Genomic DNA, 16,876 nt, shown 5'->3' on the forward strand with positions numbered 1-16,876 from the left:
TCTGCATTTCTAAATTTCCAGCAACATGAGATGCATTTAAAATTGCACTGCGCAGTTTTGTCATTCATTTCACTCTTTACGATTTTTTTTTTTTTTTTTTTTAATTTCCCACGGCACTCCAGCAACCGAGAAAAGATTGAAGTTTTGCTGTTTTCATTGACATTTGCTGAATGTCCTCTTAGTTCTCTTTGACGGATGTGCCAATGATGCACTGTGGCTGTGACAGAAACATTACAAATGAAGTAGGTGACCAAGGCAGGGGGAAGGTGTGGCTAATCCTCTTCACGACAGGACACGAAAATCTACCTTCCAAATGTTCTGGACCCATGGTGGTGGAATGAGCTTCACGATGCCCACCTGTCTTTGAATTTCAATGAAATAAACAGAAAGGTATTGCCACTTTGTGTTCTATTTTTTAAAACCTACAGTAATCAGACCCTGAAGATATTTACCAGATCACTCAAGAATGCACATCATTTAAAAAAATCTAGTTCTTTCAAAATAAAGGACCAGGAAGAACATCTTCAAATATGCTCATTTACTACCAGGGGAAACTGTGGGTGCATTTTACAGTGCCAAAGCATTATGTGGATATTTTCAAACAGGAACCAGACTGTACTGCACATCAGGGTGCATAATTTTACACGTAGTTTGAAGACTGAGAGGGTTAACTAGATTTCACACGGATCACACCTCACACTTCCCTCTTAAACCTCTCAGACATTTAGTTGTGTCTATTCAATAATCTCTCCTTGAAAAAGTTCACCATCAATGAAGTCATAACGCATACAGTTCCCAGCAGACCCACAGTCTCAGCCCGTTTGTTTATTGAAGTGTATTGTGGTAATTGTAGTCCACTGACGTCTTCCGCTTTCAGTGACAGGATTAGTCTATGCATGTAACTTTAAGGAGTCAACATTTTTTTTGTGTTCCGTATACAGAGATCGTGGACGTGCATCTTGACAATAAACATTCTGGACATTTTAGAGTGGTTTTGGCAACATTTTGGGTGGGGATGGCGGAGGGAAGTGGCACTGCGGTGAACGATTTGCCTCCCGGAGATCCGCAGCTAATAGGCCTTATCGTGGAGCACCTGAAGAGCAGAGGACTTTTCGACGAGTTCCGTCGAGATTGTCTGGCTGATGTTGACACGAAGGTAGCCAGTTAAGGTTCATTTATTGTTGTTGGGATTATGTTTTCCAGCTTTAACTACCTAGCTAGTTAGCTAAATTAGACAAGGAAGCATGTGTTTTGATGCATGTCATAATTCACTTGCTGACGTTTGCTAACAGTTTCGGTTTGTGAAGACAGCACAACTACTCTTCAGTTCAGATGGCTGATGAAATACTTTAATCGTATCGGTATCTAGCTAGTTATACTGTAAATAACTATCTAGCTAGTTCTCTATCCGTGTTCGTTCTACTTTCGTATTAACATGTAACTTACACTTTCTTGACATCGCTGTCATTAGCCAGCCTATCAGAACTTACGACAGAAGGTGGACAACTTCGTGTCCTCGCACCTGAATACCCAAGAGTGGAATCCAACGATCAACAAAAACCAAATGCGCAACGGACTCAGACAAAGCGTTGTACAGTGAGTAGCACTATATTACCTCTAGTAATATCTTGATATCAACCGTGTATATTGTGCATTGAAATGCAATGATTACAGTCCCTCCTGAATACACTTTTCTTTTTCTCCACGATAATCACTGATCAGTAGAGCTAAGAGCAGATTTGAGACTGCGAACACACCAGAAGACAAAGCAGTAAACGTCTCCCAACACTTGTGATGTGCAGTGTTATAGACCAGTATTTCCAACTTCTGGTCCCATAGAAACACAGTTGTGTATGCAGACTTTTCGTACGGGAGTTAATTAAATATGCCTTAAATGCGATGGTTGCTAATACATCTGTGCTTTGAAGAGGGATGGGCTGGAGGTGTGTTTTGAGGTAAAGAGGTGTAGAATGTCTTTTACAAAGGAGGTGTAGTAAAGATTAGAACTCAATAAATAGATGCCAACATTATACAATATACTTCAATGATCTGCAAGATATCAATGATACTTTGTGTTTGTGTGTGTACGTGTGTCTTCTTTTGTGTGTGCTCGTGTGTGTGCGTGCATGCGTGCCTGTATACGTGTGTGCTGTGAGCAGGTCGGGCATGCTGGAGTCCGGTGTGGACAGGATCATCACGCAGGTGGTGGACCCCAAGCTGAACCACATCTTCCGGCCCCACATAGAGAACGCCATTCACGATTTCCTCTCCGATGACAGGAAGGAGGAGGCGGCCCCCGCTGCACCCCCGCCTGAGGCAGAGCAGCAGGAGGTCCCCAGCACCCTGCCCAAAACTCCCTGAGGTTCGTGCTCCAAAATGCCCAGGGAGGGGCAGGGATGGAGAAAATCGCAATTTGGCGCTAGTTCTCCTGTAGTCCCGGGGGGCCTGTAGCGTGTAAGGTACTGTTCGCCATGCACCTCGTGCAGGTAAAGGTGATGGTTCCTAACTGGATAGAAAAAAGGATGGAGGAATTTTTTTGTTTGTCAAAGATTGTTGTAATAATTTATTCTGTGCTTGTGTCTGCTCTCTCGTGAAGGTGAAGGACAGAACGGCGAACGTGCTGCTCCACTGTGAACGTCTCTCATGCTGCCTGTCCGGCTGAACCCGCCTGTTCCAAAACGTCGTCAAAAAAAACGCAACGGTGGAACGAGAGAGAGAGTGATGCAAAATGGCTACTGTGTTGCAAATGCCCACCCCCCCCCCCATCCCACTCCTCACCCCTCCTTCCATAAGTGGGATGAGCGTGGTGCCCCCCCCGGGTGGGTGTGGCTGCTTCCTGGAGGATGGGGAGGGCATGCTGGGAAAATGGGGGGGGGGGGAACTCGAAGCGTTTCCTCTTTGTGCAGAAGACCGAAATGTGCACAAATCACACGGATCTCATGCTCTATGGAAATGTGCTTTTCTGATGCCACTTAATAATAATAATAATAATAATAATAATAACAACAATGCTACCCATTGTGGTTTTTTGCTTTGTCATACAAACAGTTATTTTTCTGCATTTGATTCCTCCCTTTTTAATTAGGAAAAACAGACCTAGCCTTGGCATTCTTACAGGGGGTTGTGCTTTCTGTTCTGTTTCATCTTGCCTTAGACAACATGCAGTACCCTTGGGGAATTTCTTTTTTTTTTGTGAGTGTGTTTCTTTTGTCAATAAATGAGTTTGCAATGAAAATGGCATGTGGTGTTGTTGTCTGTGGGAAAAAAATGTGTGGGTCATGTAGACGTGCCTGCATAGCAACCAAAGACAAGCAGGGAAATAAATTATTTCAGTTGTGTTGTTTGGTTTAATTGTTTTTAATTACCAGCCATTTTTGGGCTGCTGGGTGACTGATTCTGGTAAACCAGTCTTTCACACGTATTTCCATAAATCCGCTACTTTTTTAGTTTTTTCAAATAGGAGTAATATTGCAAGATGCAAATTGAGGGTATGCAAGCAGCTGGATGATAAACTAGTGCTCACACATTTAGTGTGAACAGTCCCATGGTCTGGTGTTGAATCCTGATGATTTGAGTGATCAAAAGAGCACATTTATATATATTTATGCATATACTTGGGGTTTTTGTTTTCTTTTTTTTCCATTGTTGAAGCATGACCTCTATTAATTTTTATTATTAATTTCTGAATTGATCTGGCACATTAATGTGGAGTCTCAGACTCTGAGTCAGTCTCATGAAGTTTTCTGGAGTCTGCATTGATCAAATAAAGTACTGCAGAGTGTTCTAGCATCACGTACGCAAATTACGCCCAAAACTTTCACAGCGGGAACCAGTGAACTGTATTCACTTGGGCGAACTTCCAATGTACATCCAATGCGTGCATTTTTGCGTGTGCGTCACAAATAGATTTGCGAATGTTACGTAGAATTGAACGGCTGCGCAGTGCGGAGGAAAATAGTAAACACGGACATAGATAGTTAGCCAGAGTAAAGAATATTCGCCTCTAAGCTAGTGAAACTAGTAACGTTATTTAAACAGTTCAAGTAAACAAACGAAGTAAAGAAACAAACGCGGGCGGCGGGGACGGGCAGATAATGGGAAAGAAGGTGGGAGTCCGTTCTAATGCCGTGAACCCGGACTATCCCCAGACGTTGGAGCTTTCCCCTAGGACCAGACTGATATAGCTAGCTGGTCAGCTAGCGGGCTAGCTAACGACGACCGACGACCCACAGTCGTCGTTCACAGAGAGAAAATGGTGAGCTAGCTTTCGCCAGCCGTCATATGTTGTTGCACAACTCTTTAGCACACACATAACGTTAGCGAGCAAGCGCTGGGTGTAGCTGTAGCTGCATTCAGTCTGCCGTAATGACGACAATGATGGTACATATTATAACTAGTGCTAACGTTAAGCAAGACGCCTAAACGCCACGACCTCAGCTGTAGACTGAAGCTCTCAGAATACATGCTGATTAACGTTACCGTCGCCAGTTTTAGCTTTGTTTCTGGTGCTAAGGTAGCTAAGATTTGATAGCTACCGTTAGCTAAAAAAGAGGCCTCGGTACTTCGCTACTGCAGGTTTCGTCAACGTTTGTCTCTGGCTAGCTAACATTAGCGACCTTTGTTTAGAACGTCATACGTGTTAAGATAGATTACCTGATAATGAATTGTCAGGCTAATGCCAACGGGGCAAGTTGTAGCCCATTTTTCTTATTTTAACAACTTGGGTGGTGGCTAGTTTGAGAACTGGCTCTTTAGTTGGAAAAATACTTCAGTGTATGGTTAGCTATCTAGCTAGGTGGTTAAGGAAAACTAATCTTGATGGTGTATCGATTCAACCTAGGTGACACTCGTGGAAACTAGCCTGTCAACTTGTTCCTGAGTAAGCCGACGGGCAGTTTTTAAGTAACGTTTGCTAGCCAGTCCGCTAACTTTCTCATTGTGTGTTAGGTTGGTCACCATTTGGCTACAATGGGTTAATTTTTAACTTCAGTTGTTTTCATGTAGCTAGTTTTCATAAATAGGTGGGTGCGTGTTTTCAAGAGGATGTCAAAGTCCAGTTCATTAGGCCAGGAGAAGCATTTTATTTTTTACCTTAATAAAATTATGTGCGAATCCACTAATTTGTTAATAATCCTTTGAATTATTGGTTTACTCAAGATGCATGTAGATACGTGGCTAAGTTATATTGCAAGCGAGGCTTTAGTTTGTTAAATACATTACAAGATTAAACACAGAACATAAGCCTATATCAATGCGGAGTATTTTTACTTATTGTGGCTGCTATCTTGGCATGGTCTCTCTCGAAAAATTGATTTTATCTCAAGGGACGTCTTGGATAAATACAGTTTGAAGAAGTACATAAATAAATCAATGCCAGGTGTAAGGCTGTGGACTGATATTAGGGGTTAGTGATACAGTGAAACAGCAGTTGTGGATTTTCACTTTTCACCTTTTCACCTTTGCAAGTAATGAGGCTGTGTGCTTGCCTTACTGTACATAGGTGAAAAGCCCAGTCAACACATAGTTATTTAGGCTGTACAAATGAAAACTGTATGCCCTGTCAAGGAAAAGTGTATTTTTTTTTTCTTTTCAAGAACAACCTTTATTTGTGCCATACGTGAGCATAGCAACAAGGCCATCTTGACCATGACAGTGATAGTTGATAGGAAAGCCTTTATTTGATACATAGGGAAACAGCATACTCTATAAACAGGATAACCCCAACCCCAGTATCTGGTCTCTCCAGTGGTGTTATTATGAGGCATAGGCCTGTATTGAATGCTTCGGGAATATGTTATTATTTTTTTCTGGGTATGGTGTGGTTTTTGGCATACTTCCAAACTATTCTCTTTGTAATAGTCATGCCGTTATTCTGTATTTTCTTAGTTTTCTTGGTATTGTGGTAGGGTATACCTTTTGCAGCTATGACCCTGTTTACACTTGGTTTTAAAATGTGTTTCGGTGATCCGAACACAAGTGGACAACCGAGACACATCGCCGTGGAGGACGGAGTGTAGCACAGTGGTTAAGGAACTGGACTTGTAACCGAAAGGTCGCAGGTTCGATTCCCGGGTAGGACACTGCCGTTGTACCCTTGAGCAAGGTACTTAACCTGCATTGCTTCAGTATATATCCAGCTGTATAAATGGATACAATGTAAAATGCTATGTAAAAAAAAGTTGTGTAAGTCGCTCTGGATAAGAGCGTCTGCTAAATGCCTGTAATGTAATGTAATGTAATGTTCACACCCGTGTCTATCATGCGTCTCCAAGGTGTCCAGCCGACCACTTGTGTTCAGATTTCGTTACTGCCTACGTCACTTCCGCTAGAAGGTGAAAGGGCCCCGCGCACAGCCTACGTCAGTCTGTCGCCAGACAAGCGCCAGATTTGTTTCACACGGGCTAGCAAAGAAAACAAAAATGTTTCAACGACTAATATACACGTACGTATGGAGATTAGGCAAATAGGCATCTGGTTTCACTTGTACTCCAACCACGTACGTCAGTTCTCCTCTCCATTTTTTCGAGCGTTGGCGCGCTGTCACCAAAACAGCCACCACTTCCTGCATTGATGTCGTAATTTCCTGTTACGTCCTTGTCGGGGACGCATCAGGACGCATTAGGGTTTACACTACAAAAGATATGTGGCCAAATCCGTCCCAGACCACCTCGGCAAGTGGTTTGAGTGATCGGATCACAATGCATCTCGGTGGTCGTTTACACTTGTATTTAGCGCTGTCCACTTGTGATCCTATCGCCCAACACGCATTTTAAAACCAAGTGTAAACGGGGTCTGTGTGAGACTGTTGTTTTCCCCATTTACATCAACTTTTGTTGCTTTCACCTTTAAAATGCTGTCTCCGATTTTTCTTTTTAGTTGTCATTGTCCTCATTGTGAGGGTGCTTACCCAGATTTCAAGTATTCAGTCTTTCAGTTGCAGGTCAATGATGATGTGTGCCAAAATAGTTTGTTTTTGGGAAGGTTTGTCCTCCACAGTTTTCTAAACGCATGCTGGGTTTTTCCTGCATTGAAATGTCTTAAGCAGGCCGCCTCAATATTTTTTTCTAGCCACCGGAGTGGCCTATACGAGAAATCGAGCAAAAAAATAAAAAATCATGTCCGTGAATTTATTGGTACAACTTTGTTGTGAATGATTTCATTTCTTAAGTTTTGGCTGCTTTCAAGTTAAGTGCAACCTGAGATACTAAATTGACAGGTACAGTAGAAGCCGTTTATTGCATAACGAAATGAAACGTACTGAGTGCTGACGTTTGCTATGGATGATCCACAACAGAAACTATCTACCTTCCAAAATTTTGTAATTTTATATTTATTTAACAATGGTAGGTTTATTTATGCCACATTTGCCGACTTCTAATACATTCATATATCATTAAACATAATTCCATGGAAATATCTGAAATATGTGCTACTGGTTTACAGTATGTCAATAAATATTCGATTTCTTTATAATTGTATGAATGCGAAATGGTTTGGGATTTGGCTGTCCGATGCAAATACCTGAATTATGTGATAATCCATTATGCAGTTAAGTGGATTCTACTGTATGAAGCTACACTATTTTTGCCTATCTGTGCAGATTGAACTGAGAAATAAAATTCTGAAAAGCCTTTAATGTTGTGTAGGGAACAAGTAGGCTAACACTGGTGAAAAAGGATGGTGTAAGCGTTCTTTCAGTGAATGTTTAAAAACAATTTAGATAGTCAGCTGGCATGTGTGTGGATTCAATTAGTTAAAAGGTTAATATTGTACCTTCGGTTTTGACAGAGAAAATGAAATGCATTTCAAGACTGCAATTCCAAATACCTGTTGAACGACCCTCTTAGATGTAGAAATCCCTCAGTATTGCCTATATTTCTTCCCAAATTCTGGCACTTACAATATGTACCCCTTCAATAAATATTTAAATTGTTTCAATTTATAAATTTTGTCTGGCAGTTACAGCCTACATCCCAATGAATTATGGTCTCTTGAAGACTAGGACTTAGCATTCTAAATGTAGCTGAATATAGGGAGACAACACGTTGAGTTGATGCTGCCCGTTCAGCCAGACTGACCGCCATCACTGTCACACAGTCACCACCTAAGCTGTATTTTGAGCCAGGAAAAACCCTGGTATGGATCATTAACTTTTATTTCCCCTTTGGAAGTGCAGTTTTCACATTTTAACCAAAATAACAGTTCAAGATCTGTTTTCCATTGTGGACTAGTTAGTGTCTTGATAACATCTTGCAGCTGCTAGACAGAATGTGGCCTAATTTTGGTTTGAACCGTTAAGAATCTGGGACTGCTCTTGTAGCAGGTGCCTCTGCAGTCTGTAATGGGGCTCTGTGTGTGTGTGTGTGTGTGCGTGCGTGTGCATGTACGTGTGTGTGCGTGCGTGCGCGTGCACAGGTGTATCTCCTCAGTCCTCTGGAGAATCTGAAGACCTACATCAGTAACCGTCCCCCCCTGGTCATCTTTATGGTCAGTGTCAGTACTGTGGCCATCGCCTTCCTCACTATTGGCTACTTTTTTAAGATCAAGGAGATCAAATCCCCGGAGATGACAGAGGTAAGACAGATGGAACAGGAACTTTTTTCATTTACGTAAAGAATGGCATGCATTATTTCCCAACACTGATGGTAATTTTGCACTGATAATTATCACAGACACTGCTACTACAATTTGTTGGGATAATTGATTATCACTTGAAATTAGCTTTTGATTTGCTTTTTTGTTTGTGGCTTTTACTGTTTTGGTATGATTTCAGATTTAATGCTAATGGAGACCTGTCTTCATACTGTGACCACATCTGTTTTCATGTTATACTCATTAAGTAAACAAAAGTTGACATCAACATAAATAAACAAACTACAGTTTTGAATATTCAGATCCATTGTCGGTATGTTAGTTAGTGATTAATTTTACATGCGTTAAACCAAATGTGACAAAAAGCACACGTTCTTCTGACATGCCGTCAGAAAGCCTCGGGCAGATTTTCCTCTGGCATGTGACTACTGCCAGATGCAATTAGCATTTGTCAAGTCGCTGCTAACAAATGGAAGTTGTGGGTTGCGTGACCCGGACGGGACGGGATTTCATTGGTGCGGCCCCTCCCTCCCTCCTCCCGCCTCAGGACTGGAACACTTTCCTGCTGCGCTTCAACGAGCTGGACTTCTGCATCTCGGAGAACGAGACCCTGAAGCACGGCCTGAACGAGTCCACCACCCCCGAGAGCACGGTGACCAGCGGCCAGGCCCGCGTCAGCACGCAGGCCCCGCCCCTGCTGGAGGACCCTGGGCCAATCAACATCTCCGTCCCCATCACCCTCACCCTGGACCCCCTGCGGCCATTCGGGGGCTATTCCCGCAACATAACCCACCTGTACGCCACAGTACTGGGGCAGCAGGTCGGTCTGGCCGGTGAGTGTTGGGCTCCAGCCCCAGGCTCGGTTCATTAAAACATGCTGCACATGCCTTTGACGTGATGCACCGTATTTTGTAGTAGGAAGCACAGCCCTTATTTTACTGTGTGATTTATCTTGTGGTCATTTGCTTCACCACAAAAACAAATTTGATTGTCATGGAAATTAGCAGCCATGGTACAGAAGGACCAGTAGGCCTACATGTGTGGTTTTCACAGGGTTTTTTATTAGAGCAGAGGGGGGAAAAAACTGCCATTACTTCTGTCTGGTAGTCTAACCCAGGATATTCAGGCTGTAGAGCAGACTGATGTCTTATTTCTGGCTGAATGCAGTTTGAAAAGACAGGTCCTTTGCCAAGGAAAGGATTATGAAAAAACATGCAGGCAGAGGTTGAATGGTCCAGTATAAATCACACAAAGCCATCACTAGCCTACTTTCATAGGCTGTTATGTATGCAGTCAGTTTTCTGTGTCGCATTCTTGTGCTTTCATGTACACGTCAATGTCTGTGTCTTTGTTTCTGTTTAAGGAAGGGAAGCTCATGAGGAGGTGAACATCACCTTCACCCTGCCTGCATCCTGGAACTCGGATGACTGCATCCTGCACGGCCACTGTGAGCAGGTGGTGTTCAGCACCTGTATGACCATCACCGCAGCCAGCAATGTCTTCCCTGTCACAGTGTGAGTTACAGTGAAGTCTTTGTCGAGTTTGTGGCTTCCTCTTATGTTTCTCCCCCTCTCTCTCTCATGTTATCTCCTGTGTCTCCTGCCCGTCTCTCCAGACCTTGTTGTTGGGATGTGGTTGGCCTAACTGCTGTCAGGCAGAAAGACACAAAGATGGGGGGGAACATCTGCTCCCGCCTTAAATGATCAAAGCACCGGTGACACAGGGTCGGTCAGGTGACGCTTGTCGGCTTGCGCTTTCCGCTTTCCAGGCAGCCGCCTCACTGCGTTCCGGAGACGTACACCAACGCCACGTCCTGGTACAAGATCTTCACCACCGCCAGGGACTCGGACACCAAATACACGCAGGAGTACAATCCCTTTTGGTGTTACAAAGGAGCCATCGGGAAGGTGTACCACGCGCTCAACCCCAAGCTCACGGTCATTGTTCCTGATGTGAGTGTACACCAGATAACGCCACAACCTGCTTTCTCACACTTTGGCATCCAGTGATCAACCCACATTGAATGAGTCTCAGTGATTCTTATTTAGAACCTTCATTTGCTGGGTTACATTGGGTTTCATATCCAGTATTTCAGGACATGGGTATTTTTCTGGATCACTTAAAGCCAGGGATTTTTGATTGGTTGCTGAACTGCATGGTCTCATGCACTATTAAATACACAGCTAAATACTAGTAGATAACATGAAGAACTACCTTTTACCTCATCCATGCTACCACATGATGTCATTCCTGTTTAAGTGTGACCGCATCGTATTAATAAAAGTAGTCACTTTGGCTGTGATTTAAATCCAAATGAGATTTTAGCAAATCCATAATGGGTATGGAGTGTATTTCCTGCCCCTTTTCCAGTTCTTCATTATGATGATGCTGATAATAATAATAAACAACTTTTTATTACTGAATTTCTCATTTAAAATATACAGTGCGATTGCTCATAACTTTTAACTAGAAGCGATTTCCTAAGATGCAGTGAGTATAAAATGGACATGAACATGGAAGGGACATTATGGGCAGGGTATAATATAAATAGGCCAGTTGACACCTCTTGGTAAAGCCATAGAGGCCGTGTGAAATGTTAATGTTTTACTTTTTTTATTTCCCTCCAAGGATGATCGCTCACTTATAAACCTACACCTCATGCACACCAGCTACTTCCTGTTTGTGATGGTGATCACAATGTTCTGCTATGCAGTCATCAAAGGGAGGCCAGGGAAAGTACGGCAAATCAGTGCTGACTTCTGCCCGGAAAAGGTGACCGCCTTGTCTTACCACAAATATTTAAGTAGCACTGTTCCATTCGGGTTCGGTAGCTTCAGTTTCCTACATTCCAGGTGAAAGTTTAACAGAGGAAGACAATGTGCCTTCAGTACTGCTGTTTTTTTCCCCCCTCTTTCTCCAGAATTCTACATACTGCATTCTACGTTGAGGTTCCATTAACTGACATGAGTTACGCATTAAGTAACCTGGACAAAGAATGAACTAGTTAATATATTAACGAGGAATTTGTTAACAGGAACAAATCATTTATTTGCATTTTATCAAATCGTGTACCGTTCTCTTCCGTGTTAAATCAATGGAACTGAAGTATTATTTTTTTCCCTTTTGGTCCCTTCGTAAAGTAATGTTTCATATAGTGACAGAAAATACTTAAGGTAGTATTTCCTAACGTGAACAAATTGTTCACTAATGTAATATCTGCATGAATACCACCTAATTTACACATAAGAAACCTACTTGTTCAACCTCTAGCTCCTATTCCACCTTTGCTAATGGATTAGTTAACAGGAATAAATGTTAGTAGATCAGTTCCTTCCTTGTTCTGGTTAGTTATTGCGTGAACACATGTTAATTAATGGAACTGTAATGTAAATGTAACCGTGAAGTCTCCATTGGTAACGTATATAACATTGTTTTATTTTGTGATGCTTTACATATACTAAACAAGTTTTACATATTTTTTCCACCCTTTTTTTTCCCCAGGTGGCCTTGTCTGAAGGATAAGAAGAGTTGAACTCAGTAAATTAACTGAACTTTAATTGAAAAAGGAAAAACAAACTTTGATTTTACTAGTTGCCTACTGAACCCAGAAAAGGGTGCAAAGCTCTGTGAAATGCATTTCTCTGCAATGTTGGGTCACTCCAACCAAAGACATTTTAAGTGCCTGTGTCTACTGTGTAAATATTTGTAGGATTCTTTAATTCAGTACGGAAGCAGTCAACCCGAGCCCTCATGCCATCCGTGAAGCGGCGGAGGAGAGGCGAGGCGGATGAATGGGGAATTGCACTTGAACCCAGCGTCGTCCCGACTCCCTTGGTTGGTTGTTGCATCCCCCAAAAATCTAGGAGACTCCCTGTCCTGTCTGCCTGAAGCCATGTCTTCTGCATCTTAAAAAAGCAGTGCGTTGGTTCCTTGAAGACGACTGCCTGAAATGATGCCGTCACGCTTGGCTCAGACTTCGCTCTGTCTCCACCCCCCTGCATTATTTGTCCAGATTTTTTTCCCTTCCGTCCCTCTTTGTCGAAAGCGCTAAAAATGGCTTACCTCTCGATGTTGTTTGAATGAAGTAAGGAAACCCGGCAGACTGAAGTCTCCTTCGCTGGCTGACGCCCGTGGAGGCTGCAGAGGGACCTTGGGGGGGTGTTGGCTGACTCGTCCCACAACGGGTTGTCCCGCATGGCCAAGCTAAACACATGAAATACAGAAACCCAATCCAGCCACACAAACCCATTTCCTCTACCCCTAGAACGTGCTTCTTTCCCCCCACCCGTACAAGAGCTTTGTTTCACCTCTCAGACGCACTCTCATTCCCTCGCTCCAGTTCTTTTCACTCGTGCATTCTTCCAAATAATAATTGTGTGCTGTGCAAATTCAAGCTTGTGTGAGGGAACTCTTGTTGCATCCACTGGGAAATGATTGCAAGGTGTGAACAGTAAATTTTCCTTTGTGCATACATGTGTGCATGTGAGCTTGCTAATGCCCGATTGGGAGTTGTATACACATTTTATTGTGGGTTTTATGATTAGCATTTAATATTGTTTTTACACATATGAAGAATCATCCCTTTTCATGTTTTGTTTGTGCTTGATTGTGGTGAGATGTGTTTTGTGTGTGAAGTATAAAGAAGTTCACTGGTGATGATTAATCAGTTTTGATTTTACCTCTTTTTTTTTAAACAGGTATGCTTAAGGAATCGAATGTATTTTTTTACGATACAGCAACATTGACTGGCACTCAGTAGTGTATACCTGTCAAAGTTTTCCAATCATTTCCAATCTGCTTGAAATGAGGTGTAATATTTTAATTGATTGTGCTTGAGCTGTTTGCTGCTTAAAATCTGTCATGCTCTTTTTCCCCGACCGTTCGCTTGTAAGACTCAACATAATGATACACATAGCTTTTCATTCCTTATTCGGTGTCGGAAAAAAAAAAAAAAATACAGTCAGAAATTTTTAAAAGCAAGAGATGTAAGTGCCTGTAGGCAGACTTACAGCTATCACATTATAGAGTGTAACTCAAATGTATAGGCTTGCTTTCAATACCCTTCGTGGCACATGGTTAAAATAGCAGTATTTTGAGACATTTTGAAATGAATCTTCAAGCTTTTAATTTTGCTGGCTTCGCACCTCATTTGGTTCATATCACTGTGGTTAAATAATTCCGCTTCTGTCAGTGTACATAGCAATTTTTGTATCCACACCTATTAAGCCAAGTTGTTTAAGTGGTGATGGACATGTCATTTTACGTGTTGATGACGATATTATTTTCATAATCAATCTTTTGAGGATGAGAGAACTTTTAGAAATAAAACAGCTGTAGTTTAAAATCAAAGGACTTGAGTGGTGTCAAGTGTTCATAATGTGAACGTAGAGGCATCTACACAGCTTAGAGGGGCCACAGTCATCGGCTGCTTCTCTTGCTTTCAGTCAAGTTGCACAGCACCTTCAAACCATTGGCCTTTATGTTTTTTTTGTATTGCTTTGCAGTTTCTGTTTTATTGCAATGGACCATATTACAGATTGCCTTAACATGAAATACTTTTATTTTTTAAGGCGCTGTGTTTTGCTTTCCACTGTTGATTTAGTTTCTTCCGTATATCTATTCGTTTGACATGTATATCGTGAAGCCGATTGTTATACTGCGTTTTTATTTTAGGTGGGCCAAAAATGATGGGTCACATGTCTTCTGCTATTTACATGTGCTAGAGCCAGACAGCCGCTTCCCATATGTCACCCAAAATTATAAATGCCAGTTCATCTCAGTTCCCCCAAAATAACCCTGGGTTTTTTCTTCACATCTTGACCTTTAATGTATCAGCCATGGTGCAGCTAATTTGGTCACATGGTCATTTTTTAATTTTTTTGGTCACACTTGAGGACAGTTCCTTTATTCAACCAGTGAAAATGCAGTTTCGGGTTATCACTTATGTCTTCATGAAGCCTATCCCTCTCCACCATTGTGGATAGTCAAAAGATTACACACAGGCCTTTGAATTCTGAATAATTGATTTGAGCTTTGAAAGCTGGGGCAGCGATGATAACCTGTGCATGTGTATGCATCTGTAGGCTGTTTTACTACTGGAGAGCACACACTGTTAATTGTGTGTTGACATGGTGACTCTTATAAGCTGAGTGCCAACTGTTGGCCACCATTTGCCCTTCATTTCCCGAGGGAAACCATCACTTCTGTGCTTTTTGCACTGCCCCCCCATCTTATCCCTGTAAATAGAGTGTCAAAAACCTTTTTTTTTTTCTTTTTTTAATGCAAAATGGTTGTCAAAGTGAACAAGCTCTTGCAGTACTTGTTGTTAGCAGTATTTGTTCAGGTTCAGTTTTCCTTCTGTTGTCTTTAAGTGAAATGTCTTACTTCTGGTAATTTAAGACGGCAACATTGTTCGAATGCTACCCAGGCTAGGTTGAGTGGATATTGTTAATCATTTTACTTTGTTGTTGATGCTCCCGTCATCATTTAAAGCAGCAGTGCCTCTGTCTGGGTGGCTTTTTTGGCAGTAGCTACAGTATATCACCTAACTCAAGTCTTAGCATAGTATGACAATGTGTTTTACAGTGATATAGAAGACGTTGTTACAAAGATCAGTTTGTACATTCGTAGCTGAGGCAGCTGTCCAAAAGTGCAAGTAATAAGGTATTATTTCATGGCCATTGTGATACAGGATTGAATTATATCTTTCAGCCAACCTAAAATCATCAATTGGAAGACTGTATAATTTCAGGATTGTCCACTGGGACAAGTTTTCACATTGAAAATCCACAATAAATCAGCATATTTAAAAAAAAAAAAAAAAGGTATTTACAGCTGAACGGGTTTGATCGGGTTGTCCCTAACTTCTATATTGGAGAGAGATTTCGTTCAATGTTGACTGTATCATCCATAAAATATGTTGCAGTCAAAATTCCATCGATATGTATAGGAATGGCTTTGTTATATTGTCATTTTTTTATTTTCTCATGGTTTTGATTCTCCTTTGTTTCTTCATAATGTTCATTTACTAGACAAGGAAGGTTTTGATTATAATTTTTGCTTTCTCATTACATGCATTTTCAATTTGTGCCATCTTACTATCTTTTAGGAAATTCATACAGCTCCAAGTTGAACAATGAACGCTTCCAATACTGTATTGCCATGCCACCTGTTGTTTATGTTTTACTGCATGATCATCCCCCAATGAAAGCCTGGGCAAAGTTTATTTTCACATATTTCTAATTTTTATTTTAAAAATTTAATTCTGTTGAATTCCAGTTCATTAATTTATTGCCATAGCAACTAGGGATGTGAACAGTTTATAAGTTCATTGATTGTTAGTCACAAGCATGCCTGTTGACTGTTAAATTGAATTCAAGTTTTTTTTTAATTTTTTTTTTTTAATTCTCGAACCATTCAAAATAAAAGATCACAAAATGTTACCTAGGCTACTGCTCTAAATGGGTAATTAAGGGAGTGAGCAGGGCTTGATGCCATTAGTACTGTCAGTTGAAAAGGTGGCCAGTTTGAGTGTCCAAGAGTGTCGTTTGGAATGATATTTAAAAGCTCAATGAAAACACTGCTCTGCAAAATATGTGCTGCCAAATTCATACCACACGTCGACAACTGTGTTAACCCACCTAAGATCCAAGGTCGAGGGATCTCGGGAAACAAGCATCCAACTTCGTAGTGAGACTTGTGTGACAGCTGTCCAGCTGAAACCACGACAGATTTAAATGCTCTTCGTAAGCATGGTAGAGGGTAACAGGTTTTTGGACCTACTGCCATTCGTTGAGTCCACATGTACTCGTGTGCGATGTAGCCTAATATTACGCAAAAAAATGTTGACAATGTTGAGAACAATCTTATTTGTGGACAGCGCTAACTAATGAGTCTTATGTGACTAATGTAGGTGGTCCCCCCAATAATATAGCATGATGATGAGAAAAATAATTTCATCTAATAAAGATGGGGATTTCATGATATGTGATTTGGATGTATTGGTAAGGCTGGGTGTTTTTGTCACAGGTGCCATGGATTCTGTGACTTTGCCCTTTTTATTTTTTTGCCATTTCCGCAATTTCATCCGTTCTTAACGCTGTGATTTTTTTTGGCCGTTTTGGATGGTAACTGCCAACCTCAACGTAGCCTGTGGTGTTGTTTGTATAAGTCCTGTGCATTTTAGCAATAGCTTATAGCCAAATTCTGGGGGAAACAAAGCGAGAATTTATACGGATTCTGGAAGGTGCTGGGATCAGTATGCTCATCCTTGTCAGCTGTTGCA

General features: G+C 41.5%; 2 protein-coding genes across 2 annotated transcripts; both read left to right on the top strand.

Annotated features, from left to right (window-relative positions):
* Positions 1-853: 853 nt before the first annotated feature.
* LOC118235175 (biorientation of chromosomes in cell division protein 1-like) lies at positions 854-3,235 on the top strand. The gene is made up of 4 exons (XM_035432252.1): positions 854-1,156; positions 1,472-1,596; positions 2,160-2,362; positions 2,597-3,235. Exons 1-3 carry the CDS (start codon positions 893-895, stop codon positions 2,359-2,361), a joined length of 591 nt encoding a protein of 196 aa, XP_035288143.1. The 5' UTR covers positions 854-892; the 3' UTR covers position 2,362; positions 2,597-3,235.
* A 678-nt stretch (positions 3,236-3,913) lies between these two features.
* tmem248 (transmembrane protein 248) lies at positions 3,914-16,077 on the top strand. The gene is made up of 7 exons (XM_035433200.1): positions 3,914-4,255; positions 8,416-8,574; positions 9,140-9,425; positions 9,956-10,106; positions 10,361-10,544; positions 11,221-11,364; positions 12,094-16,077. The coding sequence occupies exons 1-7, from the start codon at positions 4,253-4,255 to the stop codon at positions 12,112-12,114; spliced, it is 948 nt and encodes a 315-aa protein (XP_035289091.1). The 5' UTR covers positions 3,914-4,252; the 3' UTR covers positions 12,115-16,077.
* Positions 16,078-16,876: the final 799 nt, after the last annotated feature.

This window comes from Anguilla anguilla, chromosome 9 (assembly GCF_013347855.1).
Source record: "Anguilla anguilla isolate fAngAng1 chromosome 9, fAngAng1.pri, whole genome shotgun sequence".
Taxonomy (NCBI): Eukaryota; Metazoa; Chordata; class Actinopteri; order Anguilliformes; family Anguillidae; genus Anguilla; species Anguilla anguilla.

Coding starts and splice junctions, on each gene's coding strand:
- LOC118235175 (XM_035432252.1), top strand. CDS start 893: ATGCATGTAACTTTAAGGAGTCAACATTTTTTTTGTGTTCCGTATACA. Junction 1,157..1,471: donor TGGCTGATGTTGACACGAAG/GTAGCCAGTTAA, acceptor CGCTGTCATTAG/CCAGCCTATCAGAACTTACG. Junction 1,597..2,159: donor CTCAGACAAAGCGTTGTACA/GTGAGTAGCACT, acceptor TGCTGTGAGCAG/GTCGGGCATGCTGGAGTCCG.
- tmem248 (XM_035433200.1), top strand. Junction 9,426..9,955: donor GCAGCAGGTCGGTCTGGCCG/GTGAGTGTTGGG, acceptor TTTCTGTTTAAG/GAAGGGAAGCTCATGAGGAG. Junction 11,365..12,093: donor CTGACTTCTGCCCGGAAAAG/GTGACCGCCTTG, acceptor TTTTTTCCCCAG/GTGGCCTTGTCTGAAGGATA.